This window comes from Thamnophis sirtalis, unplaced genomic scaffold, assembly GCF_051295495.1.
Source record: "Thamnophis sirtalis isolate CommonGarterSnake01/CBP01778 unplaced genomic scaffold, rThaSir2_p1.2 scaffold_6, whole genome shotgun sequence".
NCBI classification, from domain to species: Eukaryota; Metazoa; Chordata; class Lepidosauria; order Squamata; family Natricidae; genus Thamnophis; species Thamnophis sirtalis.
In genome coordinates, this window is record NW_028261386.1 from 109084949 (window position 1) to 109101205 (window position 16257).

A 16257-nucleotide genomic window follows, 5' to 3' on the forward strand; every position below is an offset into this window, starting at 1 on the left:
TCGAGTAGGGGGGGGGACTCAACCCCAGGCTTGCTGGGACAGCCAGGTCTTCACGGCCGTCCGGAAGGCCCGAAGGGTGGAGAGGGTCCGAATCTCCATGGGGAGCTCGTTCCAAAGGTCAACGTTTGAAACAATAGCTGAGTATTTTTTTTTTTTTGAACAGCAAATTTCTCCTTCAGCAACAGCTCACAAATCAGAATCAGTAGCAGTTTCAAAATACCTTTAATGGGTGTCAAACTGAAGGCCCATGGGATAGAGGCGTCACGGGCAGGACACACCCACCCCAGCTCCGCAAACTGAGACAATGTCATGAAATGTCACATGATGGCAAATGACACAGCAAGTTTGACACCCGTGTCTTGTATGTTTCAAAAATAGGAATGGCCCTAGAAAAGAATCAGGAACAACTTGGGTAATATAGATGTGCAGTTTTCTAGTATGTGAGACACATAGATCCTGTTGACATTGCTCCACTATTGGGAAGCTGATCCTAAACTGCGATGAATGGTTTGGAGGTAGGTAGGAATTTTTTTTCCCAAAAAAGTTTTTTTATGTTTTGTTCTCTTACACACAATTATAGGTGTTATTCTTTTTTACATTCATCATTCTTATGCATTTGTCGTTCCATTTACAGGATTATAACATACTGTTTGGGTTGCTTTGTTTACCATCCTTCACCTGTTTTGACACCACCTTATTTTCCCTTTCTTTTCTACCTCCCTCCCTTCTCTACTTTCTTCCTTTCCCCTCTCCTTCCCCTTCCTTCTTCCCTTACCTCTCCCCTACTACTCTCTTCCTCTTCCCCTTTCTACACTTTCTCCTTCTCTCTCTCTTCCTTCCATCTTCCTCTCCTTACCTCTATCTTCCTTCCTTGAGAGGAAGGAAGGTTTAACGAGCCAAATAGAAGATCATGCAAATGATCGAATAGCTGACCCTGTAGTTGTGGGAATATGTTAAGAGGAGGAGGAGGAGGAGGAGGAGGAGGAGGAGGAGGAGGAGGAGGAGGAGAAGAAGAAGAAGAAGAAGAAGAAGAAGAAGAAGAAGAAGAAGAAGAAGAAGAAGAAGAAGACGACAGATATAGAAATATAATTTTGGCATTTGAGCAGATAGATTTTAGTTTTTTCTTTTGATAGATTCTTTTTTTAAACAATTTATCTTTGCACTATCATTGCATATATCACCTCTTTCTTTCTGGAATATTTTCCTTCAGATATTGCTATATTCTTGGATTCTTAGAATTGCTGTAACTATTTTCTCTATTGGTCGACCATTTTATTAATATCTATCATTCTTACAAGGAAACAGAGAGAATGGTGCATATTGAAAAGTGAACATCTTCTAGTGAGTAATTGTTCCTTTCCCTGCTACCTAAATGATGGATGAGATAACACTGCAATATGAATATCTTTTGCATGGGTGTTCAGTTAAGGTAACAATGAAGTTACAGAGTAAAATGTTATTATGTGTGTGCTTTTTTTAATACACTGTTTCATCTGCTATTGATCTGGCATTATGATACGATAGCAACTGCAACTCTAGTACCAAAAATGATAGAAAGCAATGAATCTAATTTCAGTGCAAAAGAGACACTGATAGTTGCATTACATTATGAATATGAAACAACAAGTAAGATGGACATCACAGAATGAAAATTGGGTTCAGTGGAGTAACAAGGTGTCTGGATTTATTTTGAGATGGCACAAACTGAGTCAAGTAAAGAAAATGAAAAAAAAAATACTGAAGGAAATTCAATACTTTTACTTCGTCAAGACAATTAACTTGTGAAGTTCATTACTTCAAGGCAACAAGGATCACTTGAGATTGCAAAGAGGATCAGTATTATGTACCAAACCAAGTTTCAATTTTCAAAGCAAATACAATGCATAGTAACAGATCACCCCTATTCCAGAGAATATCATAACATACTTGAAATCATCATCTCTAGTATAAAATAATGCTGTGTATGGTAAATACACACACACAAATATAAATATGCATGTGGACACAGTGGCTCAGTGGCTAAGATGCTGAGCTTGTCAATCTGAAAGGTCGACAATTTGGCAGTTTGAATCCCTAGTGCTGTGTAATGGAGTGAGCTTCCAGTTCTGCCAGCTTCTGCCAACCTAGGAGTTCGAAAGCATGTAAAAGTCAAGTAGAAAAATAGGAACCACCATTGCTGGGAATGTAACAGCGTTCCATGTGCCTTTGGCATTTAGTCATGCCAGCCACATGACCACGGAGACGTCTTCAGACAACACTGGCTCTTCAGCTTTGAAACGGGGATGAGCACCGCCCCTAGTGTTAGGAATGACAAGCACATATGTGCGAGGGTAATCTTTGCTTTTATGGTAAATAGAACATAAGCTGAACACTGGATAAACATTTTCCCAGATCAAAAGCAAAGACCTGGTCTTATTTATGAAATTTTTAACCCCTCTTTCACAGTGAAAAACCAATTCTAAAGTTATAATTGAGGCTTTATCAATCAAGGGACGTGCAGTCACTAGAGACAGGGGAGGCGTGGCCTCACCAGTCATGAGGAAAAGGAAAGAATTTTAAAGAAATTTTTAAAAATAATTAAAGCCAAGGTAGTTTTTACCAGATTCACAGTGACTTGGAACAGTGTTTAGTGTTAACTATAGGAGGAGGCCAGAGAAATAGGGGGCCTCCTGTGCATAAGCAATTTTTCGCCTTTTAAAAGTTAAGCAAGGGTTAACAAGCAAAAAATTTCATATGCAAAGGAGGGACGTGTTCTCTCGCCTCCTGTAGAGGGCATTTTTAGAGGCTTTGTAGAGTTCTCTGGGAGCAACTAGCTCAGTCTGACTCAGAGCTCTGGCTTTTCATGAGGGCAGGGCAGGCAGAAGCAGAGTTGAAATCGTCTCTGAAACAGCTGGAAAAGGTGCGTGTGTGGGGAGGGGGGAGGAATTCAAAAAGTTTGATCGGAAGGCAGCAGGGGAAGGGTGGGTATGGCAGAGGAGCTGCTTTCAAGCCTTTGGAAAATATATCCAATCCAACTTTTGTGTTTGTGTTTGTTGGAGAGTGAGAGTGAGTGAGAGAGGAATCCAATTTCTCTGTGTGCATGTGTCTGTTTGAGAGAGGGGAGAGGGAGGGAGAGAGGGAGGAAGGAGGGGGAGGGAGAAGAAAAAAAATGGGGATTCCTGGGGGAGGATCCTGTCGCCAAAGGAGCTCAACGGAGCCCCTCTCCGAGTTCTGGTCTGTATATCTAATTAAGATCAATAGATATCACCCCTTTCTGGCAGAAAGGGGCAGGCAGAAGCTCAGGTGCTAGGATTTATTCGTAGTTCACAGCCCCCTCTCTTTTTTGGGGGGCTGCGAACGGAGAAGAGATCCAGCGTAACTGAGCTCTTATCTCCAGCCAGTTCTTCGCAGCTGCCTTTTTGCAGCCCTAGACAGACGATCCCCCCACTCAGGACAATGATAAATTGCTTAAAGCAACTTAAGGCTAACACGAGCGGGTCTTACTCCTGTGAAGTTTTTTTTTTTATAACTATCTAAACACCAGCCTGGTTTTTCTTTTGAAACTTCTTCGTGCAACCGGGTTTCAAAATGGCGTTTTTACTGTGTTGGTGATTGATGACGTAATTAACCGGCTTTATCTCCCCGGAGACTGCTACTCATTAACAAGCAAAATCTACAAATAATTTATTGAGAACTGACCAGGTGAAGATACTGTTTATCTGTTTATTCTCAGCTTTTATCTATAATGCCTCCCAGGTCTAAGCAGGCAAAAAAATCCCCCCCGCATGTGCTTAAAGAACTTGTTAGTAAATCGCTGCCTTTGCCTCCTACATCCCCTACTGGAGATTCCTTGACGCAGGAGCTTTTTTTTCAAATACTCAATGACTTTAAACAAGAAATCAAAGAATTTGTGCTGGATTTATGCGATAAAATACAGACTAAAATTGCCCAAATAAAGGCGGATATGTTTGAAGTTACGTCTACTTTGACAGATTATATCGAAGAAATGGAGACTAAACTGGAAACTTTGGAAGAGGCTAATTCTAATTTAACTTCCAACATCCAAGCATTACAACAAGAGATTAGAGACACTCAAACACAACTTATAATGATAAATTACAACAGAAAGGCGTTTGCAATAAGAGTCAGAGGACTGCCCGAAAAGAAAGGAGAGAACTTGAAACAGACGTTTGTAGAAGCTTTCAGCCAAGCAGTGGGAGGTCCGGGATTCAATTTTGATTGGAATATTCGTAAAATTTATCGCCAGAATTCGTGTGTAGCAGAACAACGACAGCTTCCAAGAGACATAATTATATACTTTTTCACAAGAGAATCCAGAAATGCGATCATCCAAAAATTTTACAATAATAGGCTCCGAATCGATGGCCATGATTTGTTTGTCTTTAAAGAAATCCCGCTTCAGATGCTGCAAGCAAGGAGAGGCTATACTTTTTTAACCCAAGAACTTAGAAATACAGTACAAATGGGAAGCTCCAGTTGGAATCACAGTTACACTCGAAAATCAAAGATTTCGTATTAATTCTGTTTCGGAAGCTCGGGACTTTTATCATAAAACTCTGAAGGCGGGGCTTCTTGACTCACTCGGAAATGCGGAAGGACAAGGTGAAGGAAAGACAAGCAGCAATTCACTTGATTACAAGAAGGAGGGAGTTGTTCTCCCCCTACTGGAGAGGCAGCAGAGCGGAAACTGAGGACTTAGTCATATTTTTAAAGCAGCGGGACACGTGGTTACAAGGCAGAGGGTTGCCTTCTCTTTCCGGAAGGGCAGAAGAGTAAAGAATATAGATCCAGCGATGTTTTTAAAATACTTTCTAAGCTCTTGGACTGATGAAAATTTTAGGATTTCTGTTTGGTATGAAATGGTAAAGCTGTGTACCGATAAAGAATGGAAAGAAGCATTGCTTATTTTGGACAGATATTATACGGGACTTTTATAAGATTTATTTGAATCTCAATCCAAACTGTGCATGAATTGTTTTCTGTGAGGAAAGCGGGGGTTAAGATTTATTTGAATTGCGGTTTGGGATGAATGGAGTCGGGAGGAGTGGGGCAGAAGGGAAGGTGGAGCGGGATATCGATGAAGGGATCTTGGGATTGAATGAAGTGGTATGGATTTTGGGCACACATTTTACGGATTTACATGCTTGAAGTATAACATAAAAAGCTCAGGATTTTAAAGTGAAGAGCGAGATCCTAACCTTATGGAATTTGGGCTTGGGAGAAATGGAGATGAGAAACGAAGGGTAGGAAGATGAGTAGCGAAAGTATGATTAGACTGCTCTGTATTTGAAGATAAATTGATTTTTGTATATACTAATATTTGAATATAAGGTTAAGAAAGGCTATCTGGAGAGTCTACAGGAAGATGGGGGTAAATATCAAAGAAGTAAGGGACGAGGATAAAATATAAATGGAATGATTTATACTGTTTAAATTTTAAGAATGATGGGAGGCTGAGCATAATGCAAGAGATTTTTATTTATTTATTTACTTTTTCGTTTTTTTCTTTTTCTTTTTCGGAGTGTTTTTTTTATTTTTATTTTATTTTCATTATTATTATTAATAAGATATTTTAGAAGGTGAATGGTACTGAACTGTGCCGGGAGTGGGACCTGGGAAGTCGGAGGGGATTAGGGAGGGGGGTTCATTGGGGGTGGGTGGGTGGGTGGAGATATAGTTTCAATATATAGAATAAGAAGAATACACTTGTATACTGTTGGTCCTTATCTTTTCTTTTTATTTTTCTCTTTTTTTTCTTTTTATTTTTTTTCCCTTCTTTTTTCTTTTTAGCGTAATTTTTAGTAACTGAATAGATTAAGGAATAGAGAAATGCACCATAGTGAGAAGTAGAGGAAAGGAAGAGGGAGAAGTAAGGGGGGAGGAAGAGGGGAATGTAAGGAGGATGAGAAGGGAAGGAGGGTGAGGAAGGTGAGAAAGGAAGATAGGAGGGGAAAGGGAAGTAAGAGGGGTGATTGTTGGAGGGAGAAAGGAAAGTTGGAGGGGGAGAAGAAGGGGTGTATGAAAGTGATAGGTTGGGTTTATGATGAGTTGTGTTTAGGTTGGGGTTTTTCTTTTCTTATTATTATATTATTATTATTGCAAATATCCAGTATATAAGTGAATGTACAAAATTGAAAATGAAAAATGAATAAAACATTTAAACCAAAAAAAAAAAAAAGGGAAAACTTATTTTGCAAGGGAGGAAAATGCTGTTGCTTTAAATCCGCTTTAAAACTGAGCATGCCTGGCTGTGGAATTCTGGGAGTTGAAGTCCACAAGTCTAAAAAGTGCCTCACCAACCATAAAGCTGACCGCACGTCACTGTTATCAAGACTATAAAGATTCAAGGACAGGTTGTTTAATAAACTTCAATTTAACTATATGCTACCTTAAATCAAACTGCATTTTAAGTAAAAAATAAGGTTTATCCTGCCAGACACTGCAAAATCCAGATGTCCACTGTATGGCAGCAAAGAGATATGGGAAACTAAGTAATTGTTGCCATCTAGAAGCCTAAATCTTGATTCATTGTCCTGCAGTGCAATGCCTACTTATCTGTATTACATATAACTGTTTTCAGTTCAGACTCTATGTTTCCAATGTAATGTGATGGTTAGTTAGTGCTGCCTTATGCTTGACAGCCAAAGTGACATTAGATACAAAGTGTTGCTTAGCCAGGTATGTATGATGTGGTCATTTCTTTTCTGTGAAAGATATAACTTCTAAGCCAGCAAATGTATGAAACATTTGCTTACCTATGAACAAATTTTGTCTTGCAGGGATTTTTCCATACACCAGAATTCAGCTATAAATTTTTAGCTTGGATTCGATTAAAATAAAAACAGCATACCCATTTTTTATTTTTTTTTGGTGGGAGGGGAAAACTTTCTTTCTGGGAGCATTTTCCAGTTTCACTAGGACTAGTTAAATCTTTCTTCTTCAGCTGGTGATTAATAAATCTTCAGCCACTCGTAATGATTCAGTTATACCAGCTGAAATTTGGCCAAACAATTGAGTCCTACAAAAGTCAAGGTTATTTTTTATATATATCTGGAACCACCTCCTTCAATTTGGCTAATGGCAACTGTATTCATTTAGTGTCAACATAAGCTGTTTTGCTAGGATAAGGCCTCCCTATAATCATGTACGTTAGTTTACCAAAATGACATTAATTAATTGAATTGTGTTATAGCACAAGGCTCATTTTCTTTTTTATTGTTTTGCTAACAGAAAGTTCTCCTTGTCAACCGACTTGTCAAATCCAGGCTACGCTACTGTTGCTTGCCCAGCTAGGAATCATAGCAACACCTGGGGAGCAATAGGCAAAGTTGAAGAAATGTTTGGTAGTTTTACATTTGTACAGGCTGTAGACTGTAACTGATATGTATTAATTGGAAGCATAGATGACAGCTTACATCACCTTTTCCAATAGGGAAGGAAACATCAGAAGCCATCAAGATTCAAGGCTGTGAAAAGAGGTGAATCAAATATGATGAGGCATGACTTCAAACATGGTGTGTTGCCTTTGTACTTATCATTTACAAGAATATACGAGAGAGAAGTTTTTTTTAAAAAAAAATCAAGCACTGATTTTAAACTGGAGGATGGTGTGAATGGTGGTTGAATTAAAATGATTGCTTGTCACTTTAAAGAGGAAAGCAATTACCAATTCAGGCACATCTGTAAATACATTGACAATTCTAATCAAGGGCAATCATCTTGATTTTATTACACAAGATTCATGGAAGCATGAAACCTTGGGAATTAGTATCTGAAATTACTCTCTCCTTAGACCATAGTACTTTTTAGAGCAGAGAAAAAAAGTCAAATGGGAATTAACTTAAAAATGTTTAAAAAGTATGCAGAAAGTAAGTTCTATTACGATGATCAAAGAACAAAGCATAACACATTTGAATACTCTCTGTATTTAGGGATCCTTGGTACTATATAGAGTTAAATTATGCTGGATGCAGCCAAGAAGTTTCACTGCCTGGAGTGAAAAAGCTGCTGCTACTTCTGCTACCACTAATGTGCATTTTCTGAAATGACAAAACCTGGGCCAACAATACTCTGTTCTTAAACGTAGAGATATGCTTCCAGAACCATTATATTGCAACTGATAGTCTGTTAGGGATTCAACAAAGCTGAGAAATACACTAATTCAATATGGAATCAATTTTAAAATTGGATTAATTCCTAATATCCAGCAGATGCTCTCCATGTTATCTGATTAAGGCAGATCTACTTTGAATTAGATGTAGGACAATACCTGCTTGTTCAGAATAATATTAACTTGCATCTTCTACACTGGACCGTGTAGTTTAAATACAGTTATGCCATAGATAATATCCAATTCTGAAGGATCTGAAAGTAAAAATAAATCTAATTCCAGGGGCACAAGCCAGAACATGCATCCCCTTTTACTGAAGTAGTATACTTTCAGTACAATGAGATATAAATTGGATTGAATATGATTGGACAATTCATTTCAGTTGGCTACCAGATAAAATTGCATGGTCTGAAAATGAACCTTCTTTTACTTAGCCAGAGAGTTGATCTAGAAGTTAAAGGAGAAAGAGGTACTACAACATTTCAAGCCAACCTCTTCACTAGGACAATTGTGAAGTTTCAAGGGCTTGATTTGACTTTAAAAAGGCACAATCAAATCATCCATTAAATCCAATTTTCCTGTCACTCTCAGAAAAGTTGTAGGTGATTCAGGGATCTGTATGAATTTTTGGCTGCTTGTTGTATTTAGAGAGTGTCAAATACATTACAAAGAACAAACTGTCCAAAATGAATATATAAATATACAATGTAGACCAGACAGATATAATAATATGCAAAGTTAAATGCTAACTGAATTAATGTTTTCAATTGTGCAAGAAGAGGACACGTATATTTGGGAACTGAGAAGAGTCTCGAAACAAGTTGTAGAACTTGCCTATCTTTTTATAGGTTTCCATATGATTGTCCATGAAAAGAATTTTCCCTTCATCTAACCCACCAAAATATTTTTTAGGAAAAACTCCAGTTTAAGTAGAAAAGTTACTATAGTAATATAAATGTGTCCATCTTACTGACTCCCAGCTGTCATGGATATATATCTGCCTTTAATGAGGTTGTTTTATCTCCCTTTCAATAACCCTAAAGGTAAAATATTCAGCCTCATTAAGGATAAGGTGTGGTACAGCAAGCATAAGATGTTAAATAGACAGCTGGCATGAGTGATGGGTTTTCAGTCTTGGCCCTGAACATAAAGAAATGGGGATAACAGTCTGATCATTTTAAAGATTAGAGTCCAGGGCACACTGTTTTAGTTCAGAAGGGATGCAGTTTCTTAGTGGCTAAGATGTTGAGCTTGTCAATCAGAAAGGTCGGCAGTTCAGTGGCTGGGACAAGTAATGGGAGCTCACTTCATTATGTGGTGCTAGGGATTCAAACCACTAAACTGTTGACATTTCTGATTGACAAGCTCGGCATCTTAGCCACTGAACCATTGCATCCCTTAGTGAACCATCACAACCCTAAGAGTAATAGATGCTCCAATAAACAGTTGTTTATCCCAAATGTTGTTGTTTGCTAGTTCCAATAACTTCTATGAGGAAAGGTGGACATTAGATCAATGAAGGTTACAATTTCCAAAGTTGGTGGTTAATGTTTTCAGAACATTATTTCAATGCTAGCCATTGCACTCATTCTAAGATTAAAATGCTAACCTGCCAAGAGTTTTATTTCCATATGAACTAGATTTTGTCTCCAGAATGTATACTACAAGGCTTTTGAAGCTTTACGTCCACAACAAGTATCCTATGATAATGTAACATTAAGTTATATCAATTCATTTAAAGGGATGTTATGATTGAACAGGGTATCAGTAGGGACTTATACTGATCTCTCAAAGAAAGGTTTACTCAGCTTGTTTGCTAGTTAGTGTCTATAGTATAGCTTAAAGCAATAAGGTCCCATTTCATGGGCAGCATGGAATGTAATATTAACAATATATATTTCATCTTGGGGCTTCCCAATAATCCAACAGCTGATGCTCCATTTCCTTTAAACCGTGGGTTTTTATATTATAGCAATGGCACTTAGACATATACTGCTTTACAGTGATTTACAGCCTTCTCTACGTGGTTTACAGAGCCAGCATATTGTCCCCAATAATCTGGGTACTCATTTTACTGTCCTCAGAAGAATGTAAGGCTGAGTCAACCTTGAGCCTGGTGAGATTTGAACTGCCAAATTACAGGCAACCAGCAGTCAGCAGAAGTAGCCTAAAGTACTGCACTCTAACCACAGCGCCACCATGAGCTGTAGTCCCTTTCACTGAGATCTAACTTCCAAAATTATTTTAATCAACTGGTTAAAGTTTTAATTATCAATTGCTCCAGACAAACCTTTTACAAACTGTTCACTTGATAGGATCAAGTTAGTAACTATCTATTGTAATGCTATTGTGGTTCTTTTGAGCACTGAACTGACAAGATGGAGTATGGCAAGTTTTTCAGTGCATGTCTAAAGGTTGGGGAAGGAAAGTTAGATATAGTCTTCCAGCCTGCATATATTTTCAGTTTGTCCATTATTAGATAGCATACTGAATTAATGTTTTTACAGAGGTAGTTCTAAAGGCTCCTTAGAACGTGCTTTGCTTCCTCCCACCTCAAGGTCACTTCATCTAGCATTGAGTTCTTATCTAAATTGCTTGCTTCTGAGCAGGAGACTGATTTAGAGTCTTGCACATTTGCTTCCTTTGGGAGAAGTGCTGTATTACTGGTGTCTTCAAATAAATAGATTGGGTGTATTTGGAAGGATTCCAAGAACATCCTCATTTTGGTAAAAAAATATTAATAAAATGGGTGAAAATTTGAGCTCCAGCAAAATTTTGTTGTTGTCAATTGCCCTTGCTAGTCATTTCAACCTTTCAGATCCACCTAAAGTCTTACACTATCCTTTGGCAGCATAGTCATAGCCAACCTAATGGGAAAATTGTGTCTCTCTGATATTATTCTTCCTTTATTAATATTGTTTTCTCTTAAAAGAAGCAATAATTGCTCAGGGAGAAATTAGGATAGTGTAAGACTCCTGCCTTCAGCAGGGGATTAGACCAGAAACCTTCCAAGGCCTCTTCCAGCTGTATGAATCCATGTCAGAGGTGGTATTCAACCAGTTCTGACAGTTTCTGGAGAACCGGTAGCAGAAATTTTGAGTATTTTAGAGAACTAGCAAATAGGCTGGCCCACTCTCACTGCCTCCCAGCTGATCTTCTTTTGTTGCTCTGAATAGGAGAATGGAGCTGGAAAGCAGGTTAGTGGGGTGGGGAGAGGATGGGGATTTTTCAAACTTTTCCCCAGGAGTGGGGAGGGAATGGGTATTTTTGCAGTATCCTTCCCTTGCCAAGCCCACAAAGCCATGCCCACAAAGCCATGCCACACCCACAAAGCCACACCCACCGAACCGGTAGTAAAAATATTTGAATCCCACCACTGGTCTATGTCCTATGTTCTAAGTTCATGTTCCTATTTAGTCACCTTGAGTAATTATATGTCAGATCCACTTGCCTCTCAGGATGACTATGCAACTAAAAACAAAGCTTCTTCTTTGGTGAAAGTACAGCAGAACAAATAGAACTAGAGGATTTATAGGATATGATTTTAAAAAGTGAAATGGTGCCCCACCCAATAGTTCAATCAAAGCCACTTTTATATGTATCCCTACAGAATGCAACAATAATATTTAGCAATGCTCTTATTTTTTTTTAATTTATAGGTGGTGATATTCTCACAGGGGATTGGCCTATAATACCTCCAAGGTCCCTTCCAACTCTGTTATTCTATTCTATTCTATTCTATTCTATTCTATTCTATTCTATTCTATTCTATTCTATTCTATTCTATTGATTGTTTAAATATATATATTGTATTATGCCACTAACTTTCATTTCAACCCAGTGATGTTTCCCCCACAGTGGAACTCCTAAAACCTTTCCATTCTGCCCTTTAAAGCAGAAATTAAAAAGACTTTGAAACATTATTGCCAACTTTTCTTTAAAAATATAGAAGACAATATTGGCAGGTAAAAGACATTGTTTAATCATAATATCAGTAGGTCTTGTTCCCAACTGCTATAGTCAAGATCTAATAAGGGCTGGGGGATTTGTCATCTTCCTTGGATCCCAAGAAGGGACATTGTTCTCTTGACTAAAAGTGAGGTACACAGGAATGTTCTCCATCCCATACTAGTTCAAGGTATTCTATCATGTTTACTACTTGAAAATAAAGTATTGCTCGTTACAGATGAGACAATAGCAATATGATAGCAAATCATATTTGCTCATATTAATCTCTACCTGCTCTGAAACTGTGGTGGGAATGGGGAAATGGAGTGGAAGCACGCTTGTATCCAGAACAGATTGTTCTTCTTTTCTTTCTCTTCCCTGTGATTGTGCAAACTACTTACTTATTTTAAGCAGTTCTTCAAGCACTAAAGCAAGCTGGAACAGTGGAAAAACAGTACTGAGAACTCCATGGGTAGCAAAGAAAAACAGTATCTTAATAACAACTTGGCATTTCTATTAAAGAAACCGCAGTCAAGAATGGAGCAGAAGCTAACTTCAATCCTGACACCATGGTGAGAAGACGATGAGGAGAGCACTATATGCTCAAGTAGATTACCAGGAAAATGAGCCAGATATTATTATTATTATTATTATTATTATTATTATTATTATTATTATTATTATTATTATTATTATACAATTGTATCACAGCGGCCAGTTGTTTCGCCGGATTTGGCATTGGTTACTAGTCGGGCCCCGTCCAAAAATAATAATAATAATAATAATAATAATAATTATTATTATTATTATTATTATTATTATTATTATTATTATTATTATTATTATTATTATTATTATTATTATTATACGGAATAAAGTGTTTAGTGAAGTTGAACATGAGGAAATTCAGGCAAATTGCAAAACCCAAAAAACAATATCACAAGCGGAAATAACTGATATTCAAGACACAACTAAAGACATTATAGTAGAACTCCCAGAAGAAGCTCTTGGGGAGGAAATAATATCACCACCACTAGAACCAGTTATCACTGAACCAACTGATGAACTAACTCAAAAACAAAAAGAATTGAAGGATAAGATCATGGAGCATTTTCTGCTTAATGAGGAACGGCAACGTTTACCATCACTAAAAACTGTGCCGAAGAAAATTTTGGCCCCTATCATGAAAATGGTTAATGCAGTGTTTTCAACAATTGAACCAGGATCCATCTTGGAATCAAACCAGTTAATGTACAGCGCAGCTGTAATAGTCACTAATGAACTAGGCATTAAAATTAAAGTACCTAGTCACACAACAGAAAAAGCATCAAAGCCAAAGTGGAAAATCCGTTTAGAACAAAAAATAAAAAAATTAAGGGCAGATGCTAGTAACTTAAAGAACATGCATGAGCAACGGCTTAAAAACAACAAAATCATAGATCGGCTAATCAGGAGATATAGATTGGATACAAGAAACATCAATGAAGCTGTAGAGATTGTAAAACAGCAGATAACAGCAACAGCTAGAAAAATTGAAAGATATGAGGCACGAATCATCCAATATAAACAAAATCAGCAATTTCGATCAGACCAACGGCGTTTTTATCAAAGTCTTAATGTAAATGGTGACACCAAAAGTGAAAAACCAGAAAAACAGGCCACAGTTGAATTCTGGAAAGAATTGTGGGAAAATGCAAAGGACTACAACAAGGAAGCAAAGTGGATACATGACTTTGAGAAAAGCATTGGCAACAAACAAATGCAAGTATTAGAAATAACAACTGAGATGGTCAAAAATTGAGTTAAAAAGGTAAAGAATTGGACATCACCTGGAAAGGACCAATTACATGGTTTCTGGCTCAAATATCTGACCAGTTTACATGCAATATTGGCCAGGCAACTGAATGAAATTTTACAAAAGGGCCAAATTGATGAATGGTTGACAACTGGAAAAACATACTTGATTCAGAAAGATCCAACTAAAGGAACAACACCTGAAAACTATAGACCAATAACATGCTTGCCAACAACCTTCAAATTACTCACAGGCATTATTGCAGATAACATGATGGATTATTTGGAAACAAACAACATCTTGCCAGTAGAGCAAAAAGGCAACAAAAGAAGGAGTAGGGGCACAAAAGATCAGCTTCTAATTGATAAAATGATATTAGAAAATTGTAAGAACAGAAAAACGAACTTGAATATGGTCTGGATTGATTACAAAAAGGCATTTGACTCACTGCCACATAGTTGGATCATAAAATGCTTAGAAACAACTGGCATTAGCAAAAATATTACATCCTTTACTGAAAAGGCAATGAAACAATGGAGAACTGAGTTGGCAGTAGGGAATGAGAGCTACGGAATGGTTAATATCAAGCGAGGAATTTTCCAGGGTGATTCACTTTCACCTCTTCTCTTCATCATCGCAATGATCCCACTATCAGTAATCTTAAAAAAAATGAAATTAGGCTACCAAACAGCCAAAAAAGCTGAAAAAATTTCGCATTTACTATATATGGATGATTTGAAACTCTATGGAAAGTCAGAAATAGAAATCCAATCATTGACAAATACAGTCCGAGTATTCAGCACCGATATTTCAATGCAGTTTGGCATGGAAAAATGCGCCACTGTATCCATAAAAAGGGGCAAAATCACTGCATCTGAGGGAATTGAAATGCCCAATGGCCAACTAATTAAATGCAAAGAAAATGAAGCCTACAAATACTTAGGCATTCTGCAGTTGGATAACATCAAGCATGGAGAAGTAAAAACTATTGTCAGACGAGAGTACACCAACAGAGTTAGGAAAATTTTGAAATCTAAATTGAATGGTGGAAATACAATCAAGGCCATAAATACCTGGGCAATACCAGTTATAAGATACACAGCTGGCATAGTTAACTGGACACAAGCTGATTTGGACCTTTTGGACCGAAAAACCAGGAAACTAATGACAATGCACTACAGTTTACATCCACGTGGTGATACTGATAGACTATATCTGCCCCGAAAATCAGGTGGCAGAGGATTATTACAAGTGAAGCAAACAGTTGAAGAAGAAAAACATGCACTGGCTGATTATTTAAAAGAAAGTCAAGAACATCTATTAATCGAAGTAAAGAACAAAAATCTACTGAAGGCCCAACAGACAAAACAAGAATACAGAAAAGATGTGATAAAATCAAGAATGGAGAGTTGGCAGAACAAAGCACTGCATGGTCAATTTCTGGAAAAAATAAAAGATAAAGTGGACAGGGAACAAACTTGGTTATGGTTAAAAACAGGTACATTAAAGAAAGAAACAGAGTCACTAATCCTGGCTGCGCAAGAACAAGCTATCCGCACAAATGCCATTAAGGCCAAAATCGAAATATCCTCTGATGATGCCAAATGCAGACTTTGCAAAGAAGCTGACGAAACTGTTGATCACATACTCAGCTGCTGTAAAAAAATTGCGCAGACTGATTATAAATTGCGGCACAATTCAGTAGCACAAATGATCCATTGGAATTTGTGCAAAAATTATAATATTAAAACAGCAACAAACTGGTGGGAACATCAGCCTGAAAAAGTCACAGAAAATCAGATGGTCAAGATCTTGTGGGATTTCCGTATACAAACCGACAAAATACTGGCGCATAATACACCAGACATCACACTGGTTGAGAAAAATAGGGTCACAATCATAGACATCGCAATACCAGGTGATAGCAGGGTCGCTGAGAAGGAACATGAAAAAATCGCAAGATACCAGGACTTAAAAATCAAAATTCAACGACTATGGCACAAACCAGCAGTGGTAATTCCAGTGGTAATTGGCACACTGGGTGCTATTCCAAAAGCACTGGAATTACATTTAAAACAGTTAAAAATTGACAAAATCACCATCAGTCAAATGCAAAAAGCCGCACTGCTTGGATCTGCACGCATATTGCGAAAATACGTTATGACGTCCTAGGCCCCTGGGTGGGGCCCGACTAGTAACCAATGCCAAATCCGGTGAAACAACTGGCCGCTGTGATACAATTGTATAATAATAATAATAATAATAATAATAATAATAATAATAATAATAATAATAATAATTATTATTATTATTATTATTATTATTATTATTATTATTACTACTACTACTACTACTACTACTACTACTACTACTACTACTACTACTACTACTACTACATATGACC

At 37.5% G+C, this 16257-nt stretch overlaps 1 protein-coding gene across 1 annotated transcript; it reads left to right on the forward strand.

Moving 5' to 3' along the window:
• Positions 1–14690: 14690 nt before the first annotated feature.
• LOC148045153 (uncharacterized) lies at positions 14691–16025 on the forward strand. Its single transcript, XM_087719149.1, has one exon. It carries the CDS (start codon positions 14742–14744, stop codon positions 16023–16025), a length of 1284 nt encoding a protein of 427 aa, XP_087575275.1. The 5' UTR covers positions 14691–14741.
• Positions 16026–16257: the final 232 nt, after the last annotated feature.

Coding starts and splice junctions, on each gene's coding strand:
- LOC148045153 (XM_087719149.1), top strand. CDS start 14,742: ATGCCCAATGGCCAACTAATTAAATGCAAAGAAAATGAAGCCTACAAA.